The 21,249-nt window shown below is 40.8% G+C and overlaps 2 protein-coding genes across 9 annotated transcripts in view; one reads left to right on the forward strand and one right to left on the reverse strand.

Moving 5' to 3' along the window:
* The first annotated feature begins 976 nt into the window (after nt 1-976).
* Nucleotides 977-21,249, forward strand: part of LOC112253121 (GDNF family receptor alpha-1) — a 105,671-nt gene continuing 85,398 nt past the window's right edge. For 2 of the 6 annotated variants that reach the window (XM_024425053.2, XM_024425057.2), the window contains exons 1-4: nt 1,012-1,122; nt 1,275-1,419; nt 16,391-16,693; nt 17,350-17,433. In XM_024425053.2, the coding sequence (XP_024280821.1) occupies nt 1,323-1,419; nt 16,391-16,693; nt 17,350-17,433 (484 nt within the window). In that variant the 5' untranslated portion in view covers nt 1,012-1,122; nt 1,275-1,322. Of the gene's footprint in view, nt 1,123-1,274; nt 1,420-14,695; nt 15,713-16,390; nt 16,694-17,349; nt 17,434-21,249 lie in introns of those variants that run through there. The other 4 variants (XM_024425055.2, XM_024425054.2, XM_024425056.2 and 1 more) reach the window with 4 other exon arrangements.
* On the reverse strand, nt 3,857-10,263 carry ccdc172 (coiled-coil domain containing 172). 3 transcript variants are annotated; one of them, XM_042323634.1, is made up of 9 exons: nt 9,906-10,263; nt 9,640-9,725; nt 8,613-8,729; nt 8,311-8,476; nt 8,022-8,123; nt 7,728-7,830; nt 5,797-5,884; nt 5,654-5,714; nt 3,857-4,177 (listed from the first exon to the last, which is right to left on the reverse strand). In XM_042323634.1, exons 1-8 carry the CDS (start codon nt 9,982-9,984, stop codon nt 5,670-5,672), a joined length of 786 nt encoding a protein of 261 aa, XP_042179568.1. In that variant the 5' UTR covers nt 9,985-10,263; the 3' UTR covers nt 3,857-4,177; nt 5,654-5,669. The 3 variants fall into 3 exon arrangements, with proteins under 3 accessions (XP_042179568.1, XP_042179567.1, XP_042179569.1); XM_042323633.1 differs by having other exon boundaries at nt 3,857-5,714; XM_042323635.1 differs by having other exon boundaries at nt 3,857-5,714; nt 8,613-8,742.

Raw genomic sequence — 21,249 nt, forward strand, 5'->3', positions numbered from 1 at the left:
AGTAACATGCCGGGGTCTATGCATCATTGCCGGAAAAAGAAAGGCAACATTTACTCAACTGAAGCAAAATAACTAATTGTCTAGAGGGTGAACCTGCGACATTGTTGTCCCAAGTTCTACATAGAATCACTGTGTCTTGTTTTTCATAGATGTGTATGTACACCTTTGTCATGTACACCTTTGTACACCTTATTATGCTGTCTCTTCGTCAACTCCCTTTTCATTGGGGTCAACATGTTCATGGGACAAGCCACAAGCACTCAATACATGTTACGAGTACTTTATGCTACACATTATAATCCACCCACTGTCAGTATTACACCAATAAACCACTAAATAATTTTAGTGCTTGTATTGAGCAATGTGAACAATGTGGAATGCAACTCCTTCAATTCCAGTAAATATGAAAAAAAGTCCAACTGATATTGCAAACAACATGAATATACCCTAACAACAATTCACTCATCCCTGAGGAACAGTATTAGCAGCATAATTAACCTGTAGTTAAGCAAAGATCTACGTTGCTTGTTCTTACTGGTAATTACAGTGATACAGTTTAATCATGTTTACTTGATATATTGTAACACAGAAATGATAGTATTTTCAAGTCAAATGTACAAGTGGTCTCTTCTAAAAAGAATGAAGCATTATCATACATTTAAACATTTTAATGGCAACTTCCAGCATTGACAAATGTAAAGTGATCGGTTGACAATGTTTTAAAATACATGCAGTAACAGTGCCCCCATGGGCTCAGTTAAGGAATTGACTCTAACGTACAGTGTAAAGTGAATATAACTCATGTTCAGTAAATATCTGCCAAAAACAAAATCCAAAACCAACATAATGTCATCTCTGTGAGAAATTGTTCCAGTATTAACAAAAATGAATACATTCTGACTCAAATAAAATAGCTTACTGGTTGTTACAAAATTTCAGAACAAGGCCATGACTGGGAAATTGGTCAGCTGCTACATCAACTCTGAACCCTCCCCAAAGTCCAGTCAGTCATTTAATACACCAACAGCGGTTACAACTCAGGCTGCGGAAAGAAACACAACATCGACAACATGGCAAAAACTACAACAAGACGAGTCCTACTTTGCTTTTGCTCACTGACAGGTAAGAAGGCAAGCCATGATGGGAGTAGAAACTGAATTGAGCCTTCATATTCATTATATGTGTTTGAGTTTATGGTAACAACGTACTGAAACACAGTAGGCTTACATGCCGAGTATTAACCTGTTACATCATGGTACTCATTCTCCCATCAGCAGAACAACTATGGCAGAGACTAGCTTGACACGGTTGTGTAATACCGAATGGTCTGCCAGCTGCCTTCTCATACACTGTTTCTCAGGAGGAAGATGTTGGGAGCAACAGCTGCTCCTCATCCAAACAGCTCTCACTCAGCTTCAGGTATGGAAACCTTCATCATTCATTGAATTGTGTGTAAAATTCTATTAAATATATACAATCAAGGAAACTTGGGCACCATGGTCCACTTTTACCAATGTTGCAATGTTGATCAATTGCTCCAGGTAAATCTAGCTTGACGATGACATGTTTTGATACTTGGATTTCAAACAGATGAATGACATCTCTTTCCATCTGACATCTCTCTCTCCACATGACATATCTTTCCACTATATCTAAAAAGCACAATGTGCTGAAAACGTTACTAGCCAGTGGAGCGATAACTAGACTGCTGTTGTGCTGAACTCGCTGCGAGCACTGACAGACATTCTACAGAAAAAAACAGTTAAGAGTCCCGAGCAAAACACAGATCTGCAATAATAATTATGCTGCTGATAAAGACTTTATTGGCTACGAATAAGCTATGGCAGAGCGAATGGCCTCATTTTGCTCAACCCATAATTACATTGGCTTTACTTTGTGTCTTTCTAAAGGTATTGTGTAAGTAGTTATTGTGTTACTGTATATGTTTTCCTCATATAGTTTGCAAGGAGGTTGAGCACAAGCAGTGTCCAGCTGCAGTAGCCCAGAGTAAAGGAGGAAGCGTTAATGTAAACCCATGAGCAATGAGGTACTCTTTCCTGTAACATCACATCCCTATGAGCTAAAACCTCTGGCACAAATATTCAGTATGCTACAATAGGCTATGCCTTTACATAAAACACAAACAGTTTCAACAAAAAATAGTTTCTACAGAAAAAACTTTAAGGAATAAGAAATTAAAATATAAATGTTTGGTTCTTAAATCATTATTTGCCATATTTCATTATAATTCATTACACAGGCCTATGATTTTGTGTTCTTCAGGAGAAGTTGTCTGTATGAGAAGTGCAGTACAGACACCAGACACAAATGGACAACCCATTACATTGGCGGGAACAAGCTGGCCTTTTGCAACAGCAAGTCCCCTCTGTAAATCTTTTGTAAAGGTTCTCTTTAACTCCACAGAAAGGCGATGGTGCACAGCTTGTACAGGTGGAATATTTAACACTAAAACATCCTCTAATTCTGTTGTAAGGTTTTAAAAGGCACAGGGCAGTCAAAAATGTGATTTTCCTGTGTTTTATATACATTTCCACACTATAGGGTTGGAATATTATTATAAAAAATATATATATTTTATTGTAAGAGCTTTTTGAAAATACTTTTGGCGTGTCTGGTGACATCACCATGCAGTAAATTAGTTAATAGCCCAATACGAAGATTCCAAACCACTCTGCCAATAACAGCTAATTTTCAGTTTTCCCCTCCCAACTCAGACCACTCCCAGACAATCCTAGCAAAATTCTTGCTTGAGAAATTGCCCTTTGCTAAGAAGCTATTTTTGTTTGAAAACAATCAAAGTAAGGTACTTAACTGTCACCCAGAAATTATTTGATATCGAGATAAAAATGGCTGCATTGGACCTTTAAGTCATATTGAAATAAGGACGATGTTTCAAAGTCAATGCTTTTGAAAACTCCTAAGAATGTGTGTCCCTTTGTCTATGCAGAATCCTTAAGAATCCTTACATTCCAACGGACCAGGAATGCCTGACGACCAAGAGTTGCAATGATTTTGAGGCTAAGCTCATTAAGCAGTTCATCAATGAGCTGAAGAGCAAAAAGGCATTGACAGAGACCCAGAATACACCTGTCTCATCTGTGGATAACCATAACAGAGAAGAGTGAGACCAGAGGGGAAAGCTTCAGAGTTAGTCGTTCAATTTGCCAGAGATAAGATTAATTTTCCTCTGCTACGATAATCTTTGCACTATCACTAGTTGCTAACACTCAACATTAATGAGAATAACGAAGAAGCTTGATATCATTGTGCTCAGCAGAACTGAAGTATGGAAGAAATGTTAATGAAATGAGGAGATTAATTGCTTGATGTCAAATGCACTTATTTTCCTCACCACTTTATTTTTCTGACTTGTTTTTCTAATACATGTTTCTGTAGCAACATTACTTTGTGTGTCAATATTTCTCTAATAACCAGCACCTCAGGTTTAAGTGTCAGAGTGGGTGGATTCGTTGCATACATATTCACTTCTACTTTATTTCTTATCTGATGTGCTTCAAATTCAAATAAAAAATGCAGTTGTTAAATGGTCAGACAACTGCAATCTCAAAGGATATAAAATAAGCATTTTCAAATCCCAGGTGATGTGAGGATTATGTTAGCAGAATACTGCCAGTACAGAAGCTGCAAACCACTTAGTCAAATGGCCTGATTTGAAATAATCCGGGTCATGCTCTGAAGTCAACAGAACAAAGACTCAAACGGGATTTGAACTCATTAACTATTACATCATAAGTCAATCAACTGACGGTCAATCAAATTCAGGGATAACATGAAAATGATCTGGAGAAAATACATGCCGGATCCCATAATCGTCAATTATTTTAATGAGTCATTGTGCTGGTACTAGAGTACTACATGAACAAGAACATCCTGGTTGGCCACCATGTGTGGTGTAAAATGGCCCCTAGAGGGCAGCAAAGAATACAACAAGCAATCTGCAAACATTTACAGTTTTAATAGTCTTCTCTCTCTATGGAGATTAATGACATTTAATGAAATGTATAGCCAGGGATCACATTGGAATTTTGTAGGTGGTGTAAAAGTAACTCATGCTATATTTTCTATACATTCAAAATGACATTTCAAGAAATATCACTGACACTGGCGGTTTTGAGGTTGAACACTGCTTCTGTACCTGGAAACAGAGACCATTGACCAGCATCACATTAAAAACATGTTCACCACACCTTAGGCTGACACCATCATCTGATTCATTTGTATTCTCATGGAAAAACAACCAGAAAAGTCCACTTTACAGTGGAGTTCTGGATTTCTGTTCTCTGATTCTACCTGCTATGTTATTTCTTTCGTATTCTTTTCATAGTCCATATATACATATTTTATTGTCAACCTGGTTCAGTCAGATTTTGCAGTACAATGTGATACTGCAACTTCGATAATTTCCACTAGAGGGCAGTTTTCAGGGGTAAAGAATTACAGTTTTTGACAATTGCTTACACATGATTTCTGAAACTATGGCTCCTTTTCTCTAGACTCTACACACAAAACCCCAAAACACACACACAACATGCAAAACGTCACACATCTCTTGCAAAACCAAATACTTCATTCAAAATTATTTTAACTCTTCTCAAAATTGTGTTTTTCCAATAAAACTCTACACACAAACCAGCAAATGATTAGCTCTTGTACACGCCAACTATACACGGATGTGACAAATATAAAACACTACAATCTTGTGTCTTTTGCATGTTCCGTGTGCAGTGGGGTCCACGGCAGTTTGTCATAGCACTCACACGTATGTGTGCACAAATATATACATTATGTATGCATATTCAGTATATATTTACACTATAAACAGAAATGCAAGGGGGGGAAATTAAAATGTATTTCTTTCTCAAAACATTGTATTTTCATCAAGATTACAGGATGAACAGTAACAGACAAAACAAATACAGTAGAAGGTAAACAAAAGGCTTTTCCTTTTCGTCGTCCTCGTCCCCCTCTTACTCTCACTCCTCTTCCTCTAAAATTGGCCTCCATTGTTGTCCAAACCAAGAAAGCCAACATGAAGCCTATTTATAGTGCTCAAGCTCTGATTTCTAAGTGAAGAAATTAGCTATGTGTTTTCACACGTGAGCACTGGGTGTAGGTAATCGGTAAATGAGTGTGGTATTTGGAATGGCAGTGTTTTCCAAATGAAACACAAGACCTGTTAGTTTTGAATGATGTGTCTAATGTAGAGAACTGTGTTTAGTTTTACAATTGCAAACTGAGTGTAAAGCAGATAATATGCTTGCAGTTTTGCAGACTTGGTCTGAAGATTAGGTACATGAGGTAATGGTTTCACTGAGTATGCCTCACGTACCACTTATAGTGTGTAAGCGATTGTAAAAAACTGTAATATACGTTTTAAACAAATGCATGGGATTTGCTCTTGTTCTCTTGATCACTATAACCATATCATCCCGTCTCAACACCCTAGTTCTATGGCTAAAATCTTATCATGTTTTGGTAACGATATGTTCGGTGGGTAAAGCCAAGACCTTCAATGAGCTGACAGTAAAGTAACACAAAATAAGTACTTAGTAAAATACACAGTTTTTAAGACTGCTGGTATAATCAATCTCTCTCCTAACCTCTAACATACCTCTGGAATTTGGACACTATGTGAATTTCCTTGAGTATTGGGGAGTCTTCTGAGACAGTTTCTGCAATAAAAAATTTAATGTTACAATAAGAGCTATTGACATAATTTGAGGCTAATAGATTTGAATAGCTCAGAGTGATTACCGATTGCAGGAACAGGATTTCAGAGCTAAGGGCTTCTCTCAGCAGCTCCAGCTCTCCTTCTTTGTGCATCTCCAGCTCCTTTTTAAGTCTATGACACATTTGAAATGTTAAGTGTCTGAAAAGCTAGTCTCTCATTACACACACGTCAAATGTAACATAAAACAATTATCTAACATGAATTTAAGAGTTGGAGCAAATAGTACAACCAAAAGTTTACCCTACCAGCAAATTGGATCTAGAGATATTATACAATGGGTGGTTCTAATCTTGAATGCTGATTGGTTAAAACCGCATTCCAGCCAGCGTCTATTCCACAAGTTACCACTGGCTAAGTCTATGACATTAAAATTGTATGGTTTGCACACTTACACTTTTAAAAAGACAGCACTAATTAAATGGACATGCATTCAATTTCAAACAATCAATAGCTGAGTAAAAAGCGTGATTAATGAACACACTCAAGAGGAATTATCATAACAGTGAGTGGGCCTCAGCTTCCCCAAAAGCCCCACCCTCAGCACATCCTGTGGACTAATCAGGCCGTCAGTAATGAAGGAGATTTGTGGAACAGAGGGACAGAACATGCTTCCCCCACGTATGATTTAAGAGCAGGAGGAGGCAAACACTTCCTCCCTGGGCCAGATTCTGTATCGATCCATCCTTTTCATTAAGTTCCTAACATGAGAATCGTAGGATATTCTTTTTTGACCAGATAATACAGGCAGCAGATCAAAGCCTTAATTCAAGAGATTGGGGTAATGTTGCTTTATTTAAGCATCCTGATTTGAAGAGTACAAGAATGGCAGGATGGGTGCAGGTCCTTTCAGCACATTTCAAGCAGGATCATTAGCAGGATGAGACAGGAAGACAATAAATGTGCAATGATTTGTGACCCACACACCAAATACCCAGAGTCTTGCTGTTCTGTCAGAATTGACGATAGGATCCTTGTTATGTCTGTAAAACTCAGTCCTCACGTATTTATTGTATATGCTTCCGAGCACATTTTTGCTCTAACTTCTGACTCTATACACACCCCAGGATAAGCCTTGATCTAGCCATAACGGACCACTCTCCTGACACAAACGCTATCCACGAAATTGAACTAGTCAGTGAGGCTCTCCGCAGGCCCCGGACTGGGACCCTCGCCGCGGGCCCCGGACTGGGAACCCTCGTTGCGGGCCCCGGACTGGGAACCCTCGTTGCGGGCCCCGGACTGGGGACCGTCGCTGGAGGCCCCGGACTGGAGACCGTCGCTGGAGGCTCCGTGCCATGACTCATCACTGGGGGCTTCGTGCCCTGGATCATCACTGGATGCTTCGTGCCATGGATCATCACTGGAGGCTTCGTGCCATGGATCATCACTGGAGGCTTTGTGCCATGGATCATCACTGGAGGCTGCGTGCCATGGATCATCACTGGAGGCTTCGTGCCATGGATCATCACTGGAGGCTTTGTGCCATGGATCATCACTGGACTGGAGAGACACTCAGGAGGCCTGGTTCGTGGAGCTGGCACAGGATATACTGGGCCGTGGAGATGCACTGGAGGTCTGGAGAGCAGAGCTGGCACAACCCGTCCTGGCTGGATGCTCACCCTAGCCCGGCAACTGCGGGGCTAGGGTGAGCGTACATTTCTTTATTTATAATGTCGCCAACAAAAACAAGAAACAACAACACGACCGTGAAGCTTACGAGGGCTACAGTGTCAGTAATAAAGACAACTTCCCACAATAACAAAAGGGAAAAAGGCTGCCTAAGTATGATTCCCAATCAGAGACAACAATAGACAGCTGTCCCTGATTGAGAACCATACCAGCCAAAACATAGAAACCTAAAACATAGAAATAAAGAACATAGAACGCCTGACCAACCCAAATAGAGACATAAAAAGGCTCTCTAAGGTCAGGGCGTGACAGCGCAGAAGATTACCTTAAGCAAGTGCTGTCTGTGAGGGGCTTCTGGGTGACCATCAGACTCTCTGCACTTAAGGACTCGGTCATTGATTTAGCCTCACTCAGCTGGCTCTCCAGGTCTGAAATGAACAACTCTTAATGTAAACATTACCTCCACATACCAGTCTGTTTTTCTCTGAAGAAAATGACACTAGGGGATGGATTCAGTTTAGTCTGCACGTTTTACTGTACGCTGTCTTTAGGATTGTTTGTTTTATCTGGTGGCGAGCATTCAAACGTCTGCCTGACAACAGAGTTGGATCAAATCTACCTTTCATAATATGTTCCAGTCCTTGTAGCTCCAAATGGAGACCTCTCTTTTCTTCTTGCATAGACTTCATCTGAGTATTCGTCCGGCCCATGGAATCCATCTCTAAGACAGGATGGAAAAAACAGTACAAGGGGTCACCATAAAGCCTCAGTGTTGGTCAGAACAGCTCATGGTTAGTGTAGCATCAGGTTATATAATGTAAATATATTATCCATTAATAAACTAGCAATACCCAATGAATATAAAATGACCCTACTTCACATGTTAATATAAACAGTGGCTTCTCTACCTTTGTTTAAAGAGCTAACCTCCTCCCCCAAGTTACGTATCTCAGATTGGGTTTGGCTCTCAAACACAGTCTCCCTGTTATTCAAAAGGCTAAAGTCGCTGTTGAAAGTCATGATTTCATTCATGAAATTCTCCTGTTCCTCCTTCGACGACTTCTTTATTTTCTCCTTCAAACATATGAGCACAGCAAAAAAAAGGTAAATAGATTAATGTAGCCTAGATCTATTGAATAACAATGTACTGTCATGTGGTATTTGTTTAACGTTTGAGTGTGCTTGAATGCCCTTGACAAGAATCACTCACCAAGTGTTTCCTGAGATCCCTCTGCTGTCTCAGAAGCTCCCCTGCCTGCTTTTCAACTTGTACTTGATGCTTTTTCATTAGGTCATACTGCAGCTTTGTCTCTGATAGATGCTGAGCCTGGAAGGACACACTTTTAGCAGTTCCATAAAACAAAACAAAAATGATATTTTTGTTAGCCTGTCCCATTCCATGAAGTTTGATACTTGATTGAACAGTTAATATATTGAAATCAAGGGAAAATATGTTCTCATTTTAGTAGCTATACTATAGGCACACTGTATCGCCTAGCCTCAACATTCCCCTCACAATATTTAGGTTTGAGCTGTTTCATAAAGATAGTGTGCTTAAAACACTTAGTGTGCTTAAAACACTTTATCAAACACGTATATGTATGCTATTAACCTACAGCGGCTCAATTTAGCATAATCTTAAATATCAGTAAAATAGATGGAACATATTGGCTGAATGTATATGTGATATTCAGCAGCAGCCTATAGTTCAGAGGTTATTGCATCTCATCTCAATGAATTACTCTTTTGATTTGACCCCTGTAATTGGCAATCTTGTTATGTTCCTTTTTGACATGTACAGGAAGTGCTCAACAATATTATGAAAATTTAATGAATCTATCTTCCACACATAATTCATTTCAAGCATGTTAAAACGTTGCTTGCTATAATGCTAATGTAATCCTGCGGAAACTAGGAATTGATTTTGTAGTGCCATTTGCAATTGATCCACAGTCTCTGATGAGGGCTCTAATAGATTAAGGGTTTTAATCATACAATTAATCACCTCTTTAATGTGTCTCAATATGTATCAATATACTGCACTTAATCTGTCAACACACTCTCTCGGGACTAATTCATGTAGCTATTTGACTGTACAATCACTGTACAACTCTATAGCCTACATTCACTGTTCAATGAAATGTCTGTTCTTATCTCTGTCACTTCAACAATATTGTGTCAGATCATGCTTTGAGGTTCTCTCTCTCATACATAGGTAATGATAACAGCAGATTCACCTGTTCATCAAGTTCCTTGGAGAGACATTCTGATTTTGCTGTCAATGTCTTGACCCTGTCTTGACATCTTGCAATAGCAGCCTTGACTGACAGAACATTGAATAGGGAAACACAACAGTGACCTTCATGACAAACACAACCAGTCACATTCTTTCCCCCAATTCCTGCAAAAGTCAATTGAAAATGAAAAGTAGTATAATTTAGCTAACATTGTGTCAATAACAGCTAGCTTGATATTAGAAAGGAAATTATGGTTGGCAGCTCACCCTCTTGAGATTGTCGCGTTTTCTCCGATATTTGCTGTTCGGTTAGTAGAATTTGTTGAAACAGAGTATCCAAACTCATATCTTTATCGGATAAATATGCTATCTAGCTGTATTAACTTTTTAATTGTTTATTAAATATGACACCAGGACAGCAGTAAAACATACAAGTGTGTTGAGATTCCAGTCGAATTCCCGCCAACAAATGTGCACGTGTTCTATAGCGCGCATGTAGTCCTATGCGCGAGCCTATTTGTAGGCATGAGAGGTCAGTTTACTTTTACCAGAAAACCTTCTAATATCGTGTAACATTTCAAATGATCCTCACCCAAGCGGATGTGTTTCTTAAACCCACAGAAATATGTTGAACCTGGGGGTAGCCTAGGGGGCTTTTCATTGTAGCCTACCACAATGAATACATTATGTAGGCCTAAACATACTGAGAAATGTACCAGTGCAGCCATTCTCTCAAGATCGCTTTCATTCATCACAGTTCTGCTTCAATGAACTATTAGTTCTGCCATCCACAGTATTGTTTGACGTTTGTAAGCACAGTTGGCAATCAATAGCTTTAATTCAGTGTCATTTGCTCCTTCAAGATTTGTCACATAGGCCTATAGAGGCTAATTCTTTACTTTACCCAATTTTCTCCTGAGCACTGCTAGAAAGAATGGTTTGAGCCAGTGCCATGAAGAACATTAAAGTGTGAATGCCTGCCTCCTTATATGACCAGGACTATATCATTCGGACATTCATTTGCTAAATTAATAGTAAATATTGATTGAGGCTTTTCATAAATCCCAGATTGATGTTGCTCACCTTCATGAGGTTGGCAACCTTCCCTTTGAAATTAAAATAGCCAAGTCACCAAATGATATAGGTTTTCCAGACAATTAACTAACACTATATTTTTCCTTCTCAACATGCTTGTAATTTGGTCAAGGAGGATACATATTTTATTTTATTTGAACAAAACTATCATTTGAAAGCTCCCCTTGAAAAAGCCAATTAATTGTAAACTTCATTTACTTTTGGGACGAGTCTATGCGGTTTTGCAATTTAGGACTAGGCCTATTTGTGTTCCCCTTATACATTCACTGAATTTATGTTGCTATTGTCCAGTATAATTACCCTAAACTGTCAAAAAGACCAGGAAAAGATGTTTAAAAAATCCTGTTGTCTTTACCCGTGACTTACTGACAGTGAGTCACTGTAAAAATGTACATTATGTTCCAAAGAAAAATTTGGTTTAACAGTACCCTACTGTAAACTTTACAGTAATGTACTTTTAAACCAAGTTTATTTGGAATATATATATATATTTTTTTACTATAGTTACTATAAAAACAACAGGATATTTTTACATAATTTTCTGGGCTACCTAATAAACTCAGCAAAAAAAGAAACGTCCCTTTTTCAGGACCCTGTCTTTCAAAGATAATTCATAAAAATACAAATAACTTCACAGATCTTCATTGTAAACGGGTTTAAACACTGTTTCCCATGCCTGTTCAATGAACCAAATACAATTAATGAACATGCACCTGTGGAATGGTCATTAAGACACTACTTACAGACGGTAGGCAATTAAGGTCACAGTTATGAAAACGTAGGACACTAAAGAGGCCTTTCTACTGACTGGACAGAACGGACAGCTGATCGTCCTCGCAGTGGCAGACCACTTGTAACAACACCTGCACACGATCGGTACATCCAAACATCACACCTGCGGGACAGGTACAGGATGGCAACAACAACTGCCCGAGTTACACCAGGTACGCACAATCCCTCCATCAGTGCTCAGACTGTCCACAATAGGCTGAGACAGGCTTGACTGAGGGCTTGTAGGCCTGTTGTAAGGCAGGTCCTCACCAGACATCACCGGCAAAAACATCGCCCTGGACCCGACAGAACAAACCCTGGACCCGACAGAACTGGCAAAAAGTGCTCTTCACTGACGAGTCGGGGTTTCGTCTCAGCAGGGGTGATGGTCAGATTTGCGTTTATCGTCAGGGGAATGAGCGTTACACTGAGGCCTGTACTCTAGAGTGGGATCGATTTGGAGGTGGAGGGTCTGTCATGGTCTGGGGCGGTGTGTCACAGCATCATCGGACTGAGCTTGTTGTCATTGCAGGCAATCTCAACGCTGTTTTTTACAGGGAAGACATCCTCCTCCCTCATGTGGTACCCTTCCTGCAGGCTCATCCTGACATGACCCTCCAGAATGACAATGCCACCAGCCATACTGCTCGTTCTGTACGTGATTTCCTGCAAGACAGGAATGTCAGTGTTCTGCCATGGCCAGCGAAAAGCTTGGATCTCAATCCCATTGAGCACGTCTGGGACCTGTTGGATCGGAGGGTGAGGGCTAGGGCCATTCCCCCCAGAAATGTCCAGGAACTTGCAGGTGCCTTGGTGGAAGAGTGGGGTAACATTTCACAGCAAGAACTGGCCAATCTGGTGCAGTCCATGAGGAGGAGATGCAATGCAGTACTTAATGCAGCTGGTGGCCACACCAGATACTGACTGTTACTTTTGATTTTGACCCCCCCCTTTGTTCAGGGACACATTGTTCCATTTCTGTTAGTCACATGTCTGTGGAACTTGTTCAGTTTATGTCTCAGTTATTGAATCTTGTTATGTTCATATCAATGTTTACACATGTTAAGTTTGCTGAAAATAAACGCAGTTGACAGTGAGAGGACGTTTCTTTTTTTGCTGAGTTTACAAGAAGGTAGGCCTTTGCACACTTAGCTTGCTTCTGTGTTTGTTAAATCATCATCTAAGCCTACTCTCGGACAAGCATTTGGTTTATGGAATTTTATTCAGCAGATTACATGGTCGGTTAATAGTTATGCATTATGCAGTCCTTAAACATCTTTTATTAGGCTTACTTAATTCAGAAATGTTACTCGCCAGCTCATTCATGTGCTTCATTGTTTGCACTCCGGCCGACATGCATTTCCTGTTCCTAGGAGTAGATGACGCACCTGATTGGTGCCAATTCATGCCCCGTTTAGAGGAGCCAATTTTGCCTCATGGGTTTAGTTTCTCCCTATTTGTTATTTTGAGATTACATAAATATATAGTCTTTGTGTCATTTGAGTTTATAAGGCCATGGCTATGATGATTAATTTATTAATGTTATTTTACAGATGTAGGCTGAGAGGTTGATGTGCCTAATGTTACCTCTCTAGAGTAGTGAGTTGGTATGACCCAATCCAGGAGGGCTGTCAACAGGTATGTTGTCTTTTTCAGACTTTCAGTTGGGCGTGTTCCCCTGCTCAAACGTTGAATGCATTAACCAATGGTTGCGTGCAACGTAATTGACTGTGTCATCGACTGACAGATTGCTATAACATATGATGTGGTTAGCTGATATGTAAAATATCTATCCAGAAATTGGCAAATCTGGCAGGTGTCAACAACACCTGGGCAGAGGAATGTGCCCATTGTCTTCTGATAGTCGCCTGCCTGTCTGGCAGCCATAATGTTAAACGACATGCTTGTTGCGAGGCCTTATTAAGTGCAGCTTTATGGTTAAAAGCTGTAGTTCACAGTAAAAGTTTTTGCAAAGACAGTTTATTCTACATCCTTTCCAGTTTTTTTTTGGATCCCTTTTGTTGGCACATTAATTGGGGAGGATGGGCTCGTGGTAATGGCTGGAGCGGAATTAATACAATGGTATCAAATACATGAAACACATGGTTTGATACCATTCCATTTGCTCCATTTCAGACATTATTATGAGCCATCCTCCCCTCAGCAGCCTCCATTGCTTTGTAGGCCTATATATTCGAAAGATAGTGGATAAATCATGATAGTTCACTCAGGCCGTTTATTGTTGGAAAAATTCTCCGTTTTGGTTTGCTTAACGGGGTAGCCCATAGACACCAATGTGATAGCATCTGGGTCTGGTCTGCTTAGTTCATTGACTTCAATTGTACCTTAAATAATTAGTGGGTGAGATGTCTCGCTTCCTTTTCCGTGTCTGACACAAAGCTTGCGTTCCCCTGCTTAGATGTTGCATGCATCAACCAATGATTGCAAGCCACGTCATTGACTGTGCAGCTGGGCACTAGATTGCTATAATATGTGGTATCATGTAAACTACCTATCCAGGTGTTGTAAGATCTAACATGCGTCAGCAACGTCTGAGCAGGGGAACACAACCACAAGCAGGGGAACATTCATTAATTGTTGATTGTTTCGGTCAACAGTCGATTGGGTCTAACCATAGAAAATTCCTTTAAATTCCTTCTGTATTTAGCCTAGTGAAGGACTGAAAACGAATCAATAGGGCATGTTTTACATCTCACGTAATAGGATGTGTATCTGTGTTGTTATATGGTCAACGTTAAAAGTGTAGGCCTAATATAGAAACATATGTCAAATGAACCTAATAGGCCTAATGAAATATGTTAAAATGTTCATTATCATAAACCACTCCATTTTTGTGATTTGTATAGCCTCCAATTAATTCAGAGAGTTTCATATTACATTCGCCACGTCTAGGCTATAGTGATTGCATTATTTAGCCTATAATCAGATGCATGTTGAAGTTTTTTAAACCAACAGATGGCGATATTCACCCATGTTCACGTTTTATAGCCGATGTCAAGAGTGGATAGAAGGAGCGCACAGCTGGCTCTACACTCAGCTCTGGTACTGTATGGTACTGTATGGTTTGCACTACAATCACCAGCACGCATCAGATAGACAATTTAGGCTCCGTCTCCTTTTTCATTACACGCTCCAAATGGGTGGCGAAAGCGCATCCTGAGCATAGCAAACACTAAGTCAGCATTAATACACGACGATCTGAATAGATTTTTCAATGTGAAAAAGGAACAGTGACAGGTTTCCGTCGAATTGGTGGGATAGCGTCGCACGTCAACACAGATATTCAATCGATAGTGTACTTGTAGGCTACAGCATATTATCTGTGCGCATGGGGTTGTCTCTTGCTAAAATTTGAGTGTGCTGTTTTGAACGGCCATAGCAGCTTTGGTTTTGACTAAGGTATTGGGTATAGTCACTTAACACGTTGTTTAACCTCTACATGTTGTGAACTCTCTGTAACCCCATGAATAATAGAATATTGTAAATTATAATGGTGTAGCCTTGTCCTAGGGAATGAATCAAGACACTATCATATTTTGATACAATTTAATACAGAATCAACAATCAAAACGTTTGCAAATAGTTTCATACGATATTTTTTCACAAATAAGATATTGCGTATGTATTTAGCCTCACATCGACACTGTATTCCAGAAATAAAATGTGTCTGAAAGTTTGAATTGATCTACTTGTCATCACCGAAATCCACGTTGAAACGCAGAAGTTCCACTGCCTTGCCGCTGCTGCCGGTTTGGGGTTACTGCACTATTGAGCAGTGGGCTACAGCATCCTCGCGCGCTAAGACACACGCGGACATCCTACGAGCTGGAGTTCTGAGAGCACTCACCGGTTCGTTTTGTCTCCTTGTGATCTCTCATCCAAGTCTTTTATTTCGTTTTTAAACGGAATCATTCTGTGGTTCATGGTATCGGTTGTCTGTCGCAAAACATTGGAGTACTTTTGGGTCGGAATGTTTTACGCATGAAGTCAGCTGGATGTGTTCTGTAGCCTATGTCGGACCTCATCCACCCGATATTTTCAATGGATTTGAATAGAGTGGAAATGCCTTGGGAATAAAATCACAAAGTTTTTTTCTATATGTTCTATAAATTCCATTGTAACAAGGCATCACACGGATACAAACGCAATGATTTTCATCACACTTTATGTCGTGCTGCCTCTTTTAGGTAAGTTTTAGTTTCTCAAGGCCTATTACTTATGAATATGACTAATATATGCTATACATGCCTAGTATGTGCATTTTTAAATGGACAATAATAAGAAATCAGAGGGCAGCTGAGATGAGTACATGGGAAACCTATAGTGATCTTTGTGGAGAGAGATGAGCCACCATAATGCGGACCATGCACATTGACTACCGAAAAATCAAATTCGAGCTCATGTAGCCTAATCGAAGTGAACTGAGTTCTAATTCTGTAATAGACACAACTAAACACAGTGGCAATTCATTATCCGTCTCTCATGTATAGCCTATATACACTACTATAGCCTACATTGAAAAATAAAAAGCATAACATGTTTGACCCGTTTCATATTTAATAACTTTACTTGTCCTCAGCTGATTTTTTAAATATTTCACAAATGTATAGGGTATGCGATGCATTGATCACTATGTCAGTGACGAGTAGCCTATATGAGATGTTTTTGTTGTTGTTATTGTCACGGAGTTGCGCACTAAAATACGCTCAGTACAGCGTTAATACAGTATGTTAATCTGTAAAGAAGCTTTCATTTGGTTAATCTCTGAATGTGTATTGTGACTAAATCCCGTATAGCCTACAATATTTAACATTTAAACGACAGAAACATTATTAGTATTATCACTATTTATTCTCCCCAAACAGATGTATTGTATGCCCAGGAGAATGTCCTTTCTGGTCCCAACCGCCTCGACTGTGTCAAGGCGAGTGAGCAGTGTATGAAGGAGCAAGGATGCAGCACCAAGTATCGGACAATGAGACAGTGCGTTGCTGGAGGGAAGGAGAGAAACTTTAGCATGGTGGCTGGACTGGAGGCGCAGGACGAATGTCGGAGCGCCATGGATGCGCTCAAGCAGAGCCCCCTGTATAACTGCAGATGTAAAAGGGGTATGAAGAAAGAGAAGAACTGCCTTCGCATCTATTGGGGAATCTACCAGACTTTGCAGGGTATGCACTTTAGTATCATTGCAGTAGGCTACAACACAGCAATCACACATTGTCAGAAGTCAATCTGATGTTAATCAATGGTTTAAAAAAAAAACATTTCCCAGACCTGCTGTATGAGTAATGTATTAACGGACCATGTAAACTGCTAAAGCAATACCGTTTCAGGGAGAAAACAACACATTATTGGGTGCGTAACTTTCCCGCCCGTGCGTAATGGGAAAGGAGTGGGGTAATGACCTTAAACAAATCTCTGAGAATGAATCGAGTGTAAAGCCCTTTGGCACACGTCATCTTGCAGTAGATCGTACACAAAAAATGTACTGCCTAATGCCAGTGGGGCAGTAGGGGTTCTCAGTTGCTGACCAATATGCCTAATCAACCGTAGCCTAACGAGTAGTAGGGCGTCATGGAAATTGACTGACCTAGATACCCATCTCATGTGTATGCGCATGTGAAGAAATGGCAAGCCATGTTAGCTTACAAACATTTAGTGAAAACAATAACCCACGTGCATGCTCTTTAAATAACCTCTATATATCTTTATGTATGTGTGTATGTATGTATGTCTGTCTAGCTGGTTGTCTGCAACATGTACATGCCTATTAACACTACAAGAGTATGTTAAAAATCACATTGTATTTCAATATTCCTTTCAGGGAACGATTTCCTCGAGGACTCTCCTTATGAGACCATGAATAGCAGGCTGTCTGACATATTCCGGCTGGCCCCCATTATTTCAGGTAAGGGCATGGATTTATTAAGAGTTTACTATGGTGCAACTTATTTAAAAGTTCACATACGGACACTTGGCTTCTTTGTGAAAGTATACAGATGAAATGCTGGCTGTGCATGTTCTTAGTGAAATTGTGTTTCGATTTTTTTTTACAATCCTCACACTTTCCCTCTTTCGCCCCAATGAAATGCATGCCCATTGTTAGTGAATTTGCACGGGGAGCTATAGTTCTGAGTGTTCACTGAGAGCTCAACACGGAGTGTGGTGGTGTGGAGTTGTAAAAATGTAAAAATGCGTCAGGTTGTAGCATAGTTTATTGAGCTTTGTTTAAATTGTACATTGAATTGTGATGGTCATATCAAATCGATCATGAATGCGGGGAGGGGGTATCACATAGGACACCGTTACACGCATTGGTGGAGTGAGTTTATGTTCAATTATGAGCTGCCTCTAGATGGCAATATTTTCCCTTGTTTACGATCGCACAGGTGCTATCCATGGAAGCTATAGCGGCCTTTGACTTTACCTTGGTCTTTGTTGTGAGAAACTACAATCCGGTGCTGGTGAGGTGCCATGTTGTGTGGCTGGTGATGGAGAATAAGAGAGGTTGAGATGAGTTTAATAAGCACATAGAAATGTAACACAGAGATTTGGCTCTATTTAGATTTGCAATCGGATTGTGAATATGAAGGGGAGCTAATCTTTTCATACATATCCTGTCCTAATTTAAATGGCCAAGACTGTAACACTGAGCAAAAGTATTGTTCTTGCCTGCAAAAGGAATCACCTGTTATTATGTCACTTGTGGACATGTGTAAATAATGTAGTAGGCCTACATTTCTCAATTACACTAATCTGACCAAAGGTATTTTTTATTTTTTTATTTTACCTTTATTTAACTAGGCAAGTCAGTTAAGATCAAATTCTTATTTTCAATGACGACCTAGGAACAGTGGGTTAACTGCCTGTTCAGGGGCAGAACGACAGATTTGTATGCTGCGGGGACTTGCTTCCATTCAGCAACAAGAGCATTAGTGAGGTCGGGCACTGATGTTGGGCGATTAGGCCTGGCTCGCAGTCTGCGTTCCAATTCATCCAAAAGGTTTTTGATGGGGTTGAGGTCCGGGCTCTTGCAGGCCAGTCAAGTTCTTCCACATCGATTTTGACAAACCATTTCTGTATGGACCTCGCTTTGTGCACAGGGGCATTGTCATGCTGGAACAGGAAAGGGCCTTACGCAACTGTTGACACAAATTTGGAAGCACAGAGTCGTCTAGAATGTCATTGTATACTGTAGCGTTAAGATTTCCCTTCACTGGAACTAAGGGGCCTAGTCCGAACCATGAAAAACAGCCCCGACCATTATTCCTCCTCCACAAAACTGTACAGTTGCGCTATGTATTCGGGCAGGTAGCATTCTCCTGGCATCCGACAAACCCAGAGTCGTCCGTCAGACTGCCAGATGGTTTAGTGTTATTCATCACTCCAGAGAACATGTTTCCACTGCTCCAGAGTCCAATGGCGGCGAGATTTACACCATTCCAGACAAAGTTTGGCATTGCGCATGGTGAACTTAGGCTTGTGTGGGCTGCTCGGCCATGGAAACACATTTCCCTAAGCTCCCGATGCACAGTTCTTGTGACGTTACTTGCTGACGTTTACTTCCAGGGGCAGTTTTGAACTCGGTAGTGAACTCGGTGGTCCCGTTTTGTGAGCTTGTGTGGCCTACCACTTCGTGGCTGAGCTGTTGTTGCTCCTAGAAATTTCCACTTCACAATAACAGCAGTTAAAGTTGACCAAGGCAGCTCAAGCAGGGCAGAAATTTGACAAACTGACTTGTTGCAAAGATGGCATCCTATGACAGTGCCATGTTGAAAGTCACAGAGCTCACTGGCCATTCTACTGCCAGTGTTTGTCTTGGAGATTACATGGCTGTGTGCTCGATTTTATACACCTGTCAGCAACGGGTGTGGCTAAAATAGCCAAATCCACTATTGGCCATGTAGTGTATATAACCTGGAAGCATAGACAATTATGGTTGTTCCTTTAGTTAATTATTCTTTGTATATTGATCACTAAACAGACAAAATCAAGGGGCAATTTCGTTAAATCATCAATGGCGATAGAGAGACATAAACTGCAGCAACATGATGTGTCCTTGGGCAAAGACCCACATAATGTTTCCAGGACAAATACTCTAATTTCATAAAAGTGGAAATTACACATCAGTCATTATAGATGCCTGTCAGAATACAGCCAAACATCAAAGCTACATTTCTAGCTTCTTAGGAGCATAGTTCATATCAAGGCAAATAACAGCCCCAGATATTTCCCCCTCTGAGCTACCAGAACAGAAAGATTTATAGGAAAGCGCTCAGCATTTGAAGGTGCTCCTTATTCCCCTTTGAAAAGCTTTTTATGTTGATTGACGGTTGCACATTTCTCTCTTAGCTACGTGTCCCACAGATCATCCGTACTTGCTTATCATGGGGAATTTATGGGCCAGGCAGGGTGAGAGGGACACCTTATGGGTGAGAGGGGTGACAGGACGGGTGTCAGGGAGGTTTAGGTCAACACAGTGCCTCCCACAGGCCCTACTTCCAGGCAGCCCTATAAAATGGCTGTCTCTGTAAGGCTGAGAGGACTCATAGATCAGCTGACTGATTCATAGTGGGGAACAAAGGGAGGCATTGTGAGATGTAATTAATCTGTAATAGGCCCCTGCTTTGGCCCTGAGCCTCATAATCTCCAGTGACACTCTGGCCATTCTCCTCAGACCCTTCCTGATTATAGTGAGGTTTATTCCTGATCTTTCCTACACACTGACCCCCAGGTCCCACTGTCCCCATTCCCACCTCCACTCTGGGTACTGTAGGCCTCTGATGGACTGAACCAGACATAAAGCTGGAACAATATCAGTGAAGCTTATACTGTAGGGTACACAGCTGCCTTAAAGCACACTGGCTGTCCTTTATTAAGTCACATGAGAATAGAATAGAGTAGCATTAGAACAGCAGCTCAAATGTGTGAAGAGGATGTGGAAATCCCAGAGCGTGATTGCATGGACACACACACATTTGCCCATACATACACACACACATACTTGCGCACAGCGCGGACATGTGCGTACTGACAGTCACACACACCCTATCAACGATTTTTAATGGAAGAGCTCCACAGGTAAGCAGGCAGGAGCCATCCAGGGTAGTCAATAGCTCAGGAATAAGGCTATATTCCATAATGTCTGGGACAGGGCCAAAGACTCATACTACACACAAGTACACAGACACACACACATATGCACACACACACACACACACACACACACACACACACACACACACACACACACACACACACACACACACACACACACACACACACACACACACACACACACACACACACACACACACACACACACACACACACATTCACTGAGTGTACAAAACATGACATAGACTGACCAGATGAATCCAGGTGAAACCTATGATCCCTCATTGATTTCACTTGTTAAATCCACTTCAATCAGTGTAGATGAAGGGGAGGAGAAAGGTTGTGTAGGTGTGCCATTCAGAGGTTGAATGGGCAAGACAAAGGATTTAAGAGCTTTTGAATGGAGTATAGTGGTAGGTGCCAGGTGCACCGGTTTGAGTGTGTCAAGAACTGCAACGCTACTGGGTTTTTCACACTCAACAGTTTCCCGTGTGTATCAAGAATGGTCCTCCACCTAAAGGACATCCAGCCAATTTGACACAACTGTGGGAAGCATTGGATTCAACATGGGTCAACATCCCTGTGGAACGCTTTCGCCACCTTGTAG

Source organism: Oncorhynchus tshawytscha, linkage group LG06 (assembly GCF_018296145.1).
Source record: "Oncorhynchus tshawytscha isolate Ot180627B linkage group LG06, Otsh_v2.0, whole genome shotgun sequence".
Taxonomy (NCBI): Eukaryota; Metazoa; Chordata; class Actinopteri; order Salmoniformes; family Salmonidae; genus Oncorhynchus; species Oncorhynchus tshawytscha.

Coding starts and splice junctions, on each gene's coding strand:
- ccdc172 (XM_042323634.1), bottom strand. CDS start 9,984: ATGAGTTTGGATACTCTGTTTCAACAAATTCTACTAACCGAACAGCAA. Junction 8,730..9,639: donor CCAAGGAACTTGATGAACAG/GTGAATCTGCTG, acceptor GTGTCCTTCCAG/GCTCAGCATCTATCAGAGAC. Junction 8,124..8,310: donor GGTTAGCTCTTTAAACAAAG/GTAGAGAAGCCA, acceptor ATCCTGTCTTAG/AGATGGATTCCATGGGCCGG.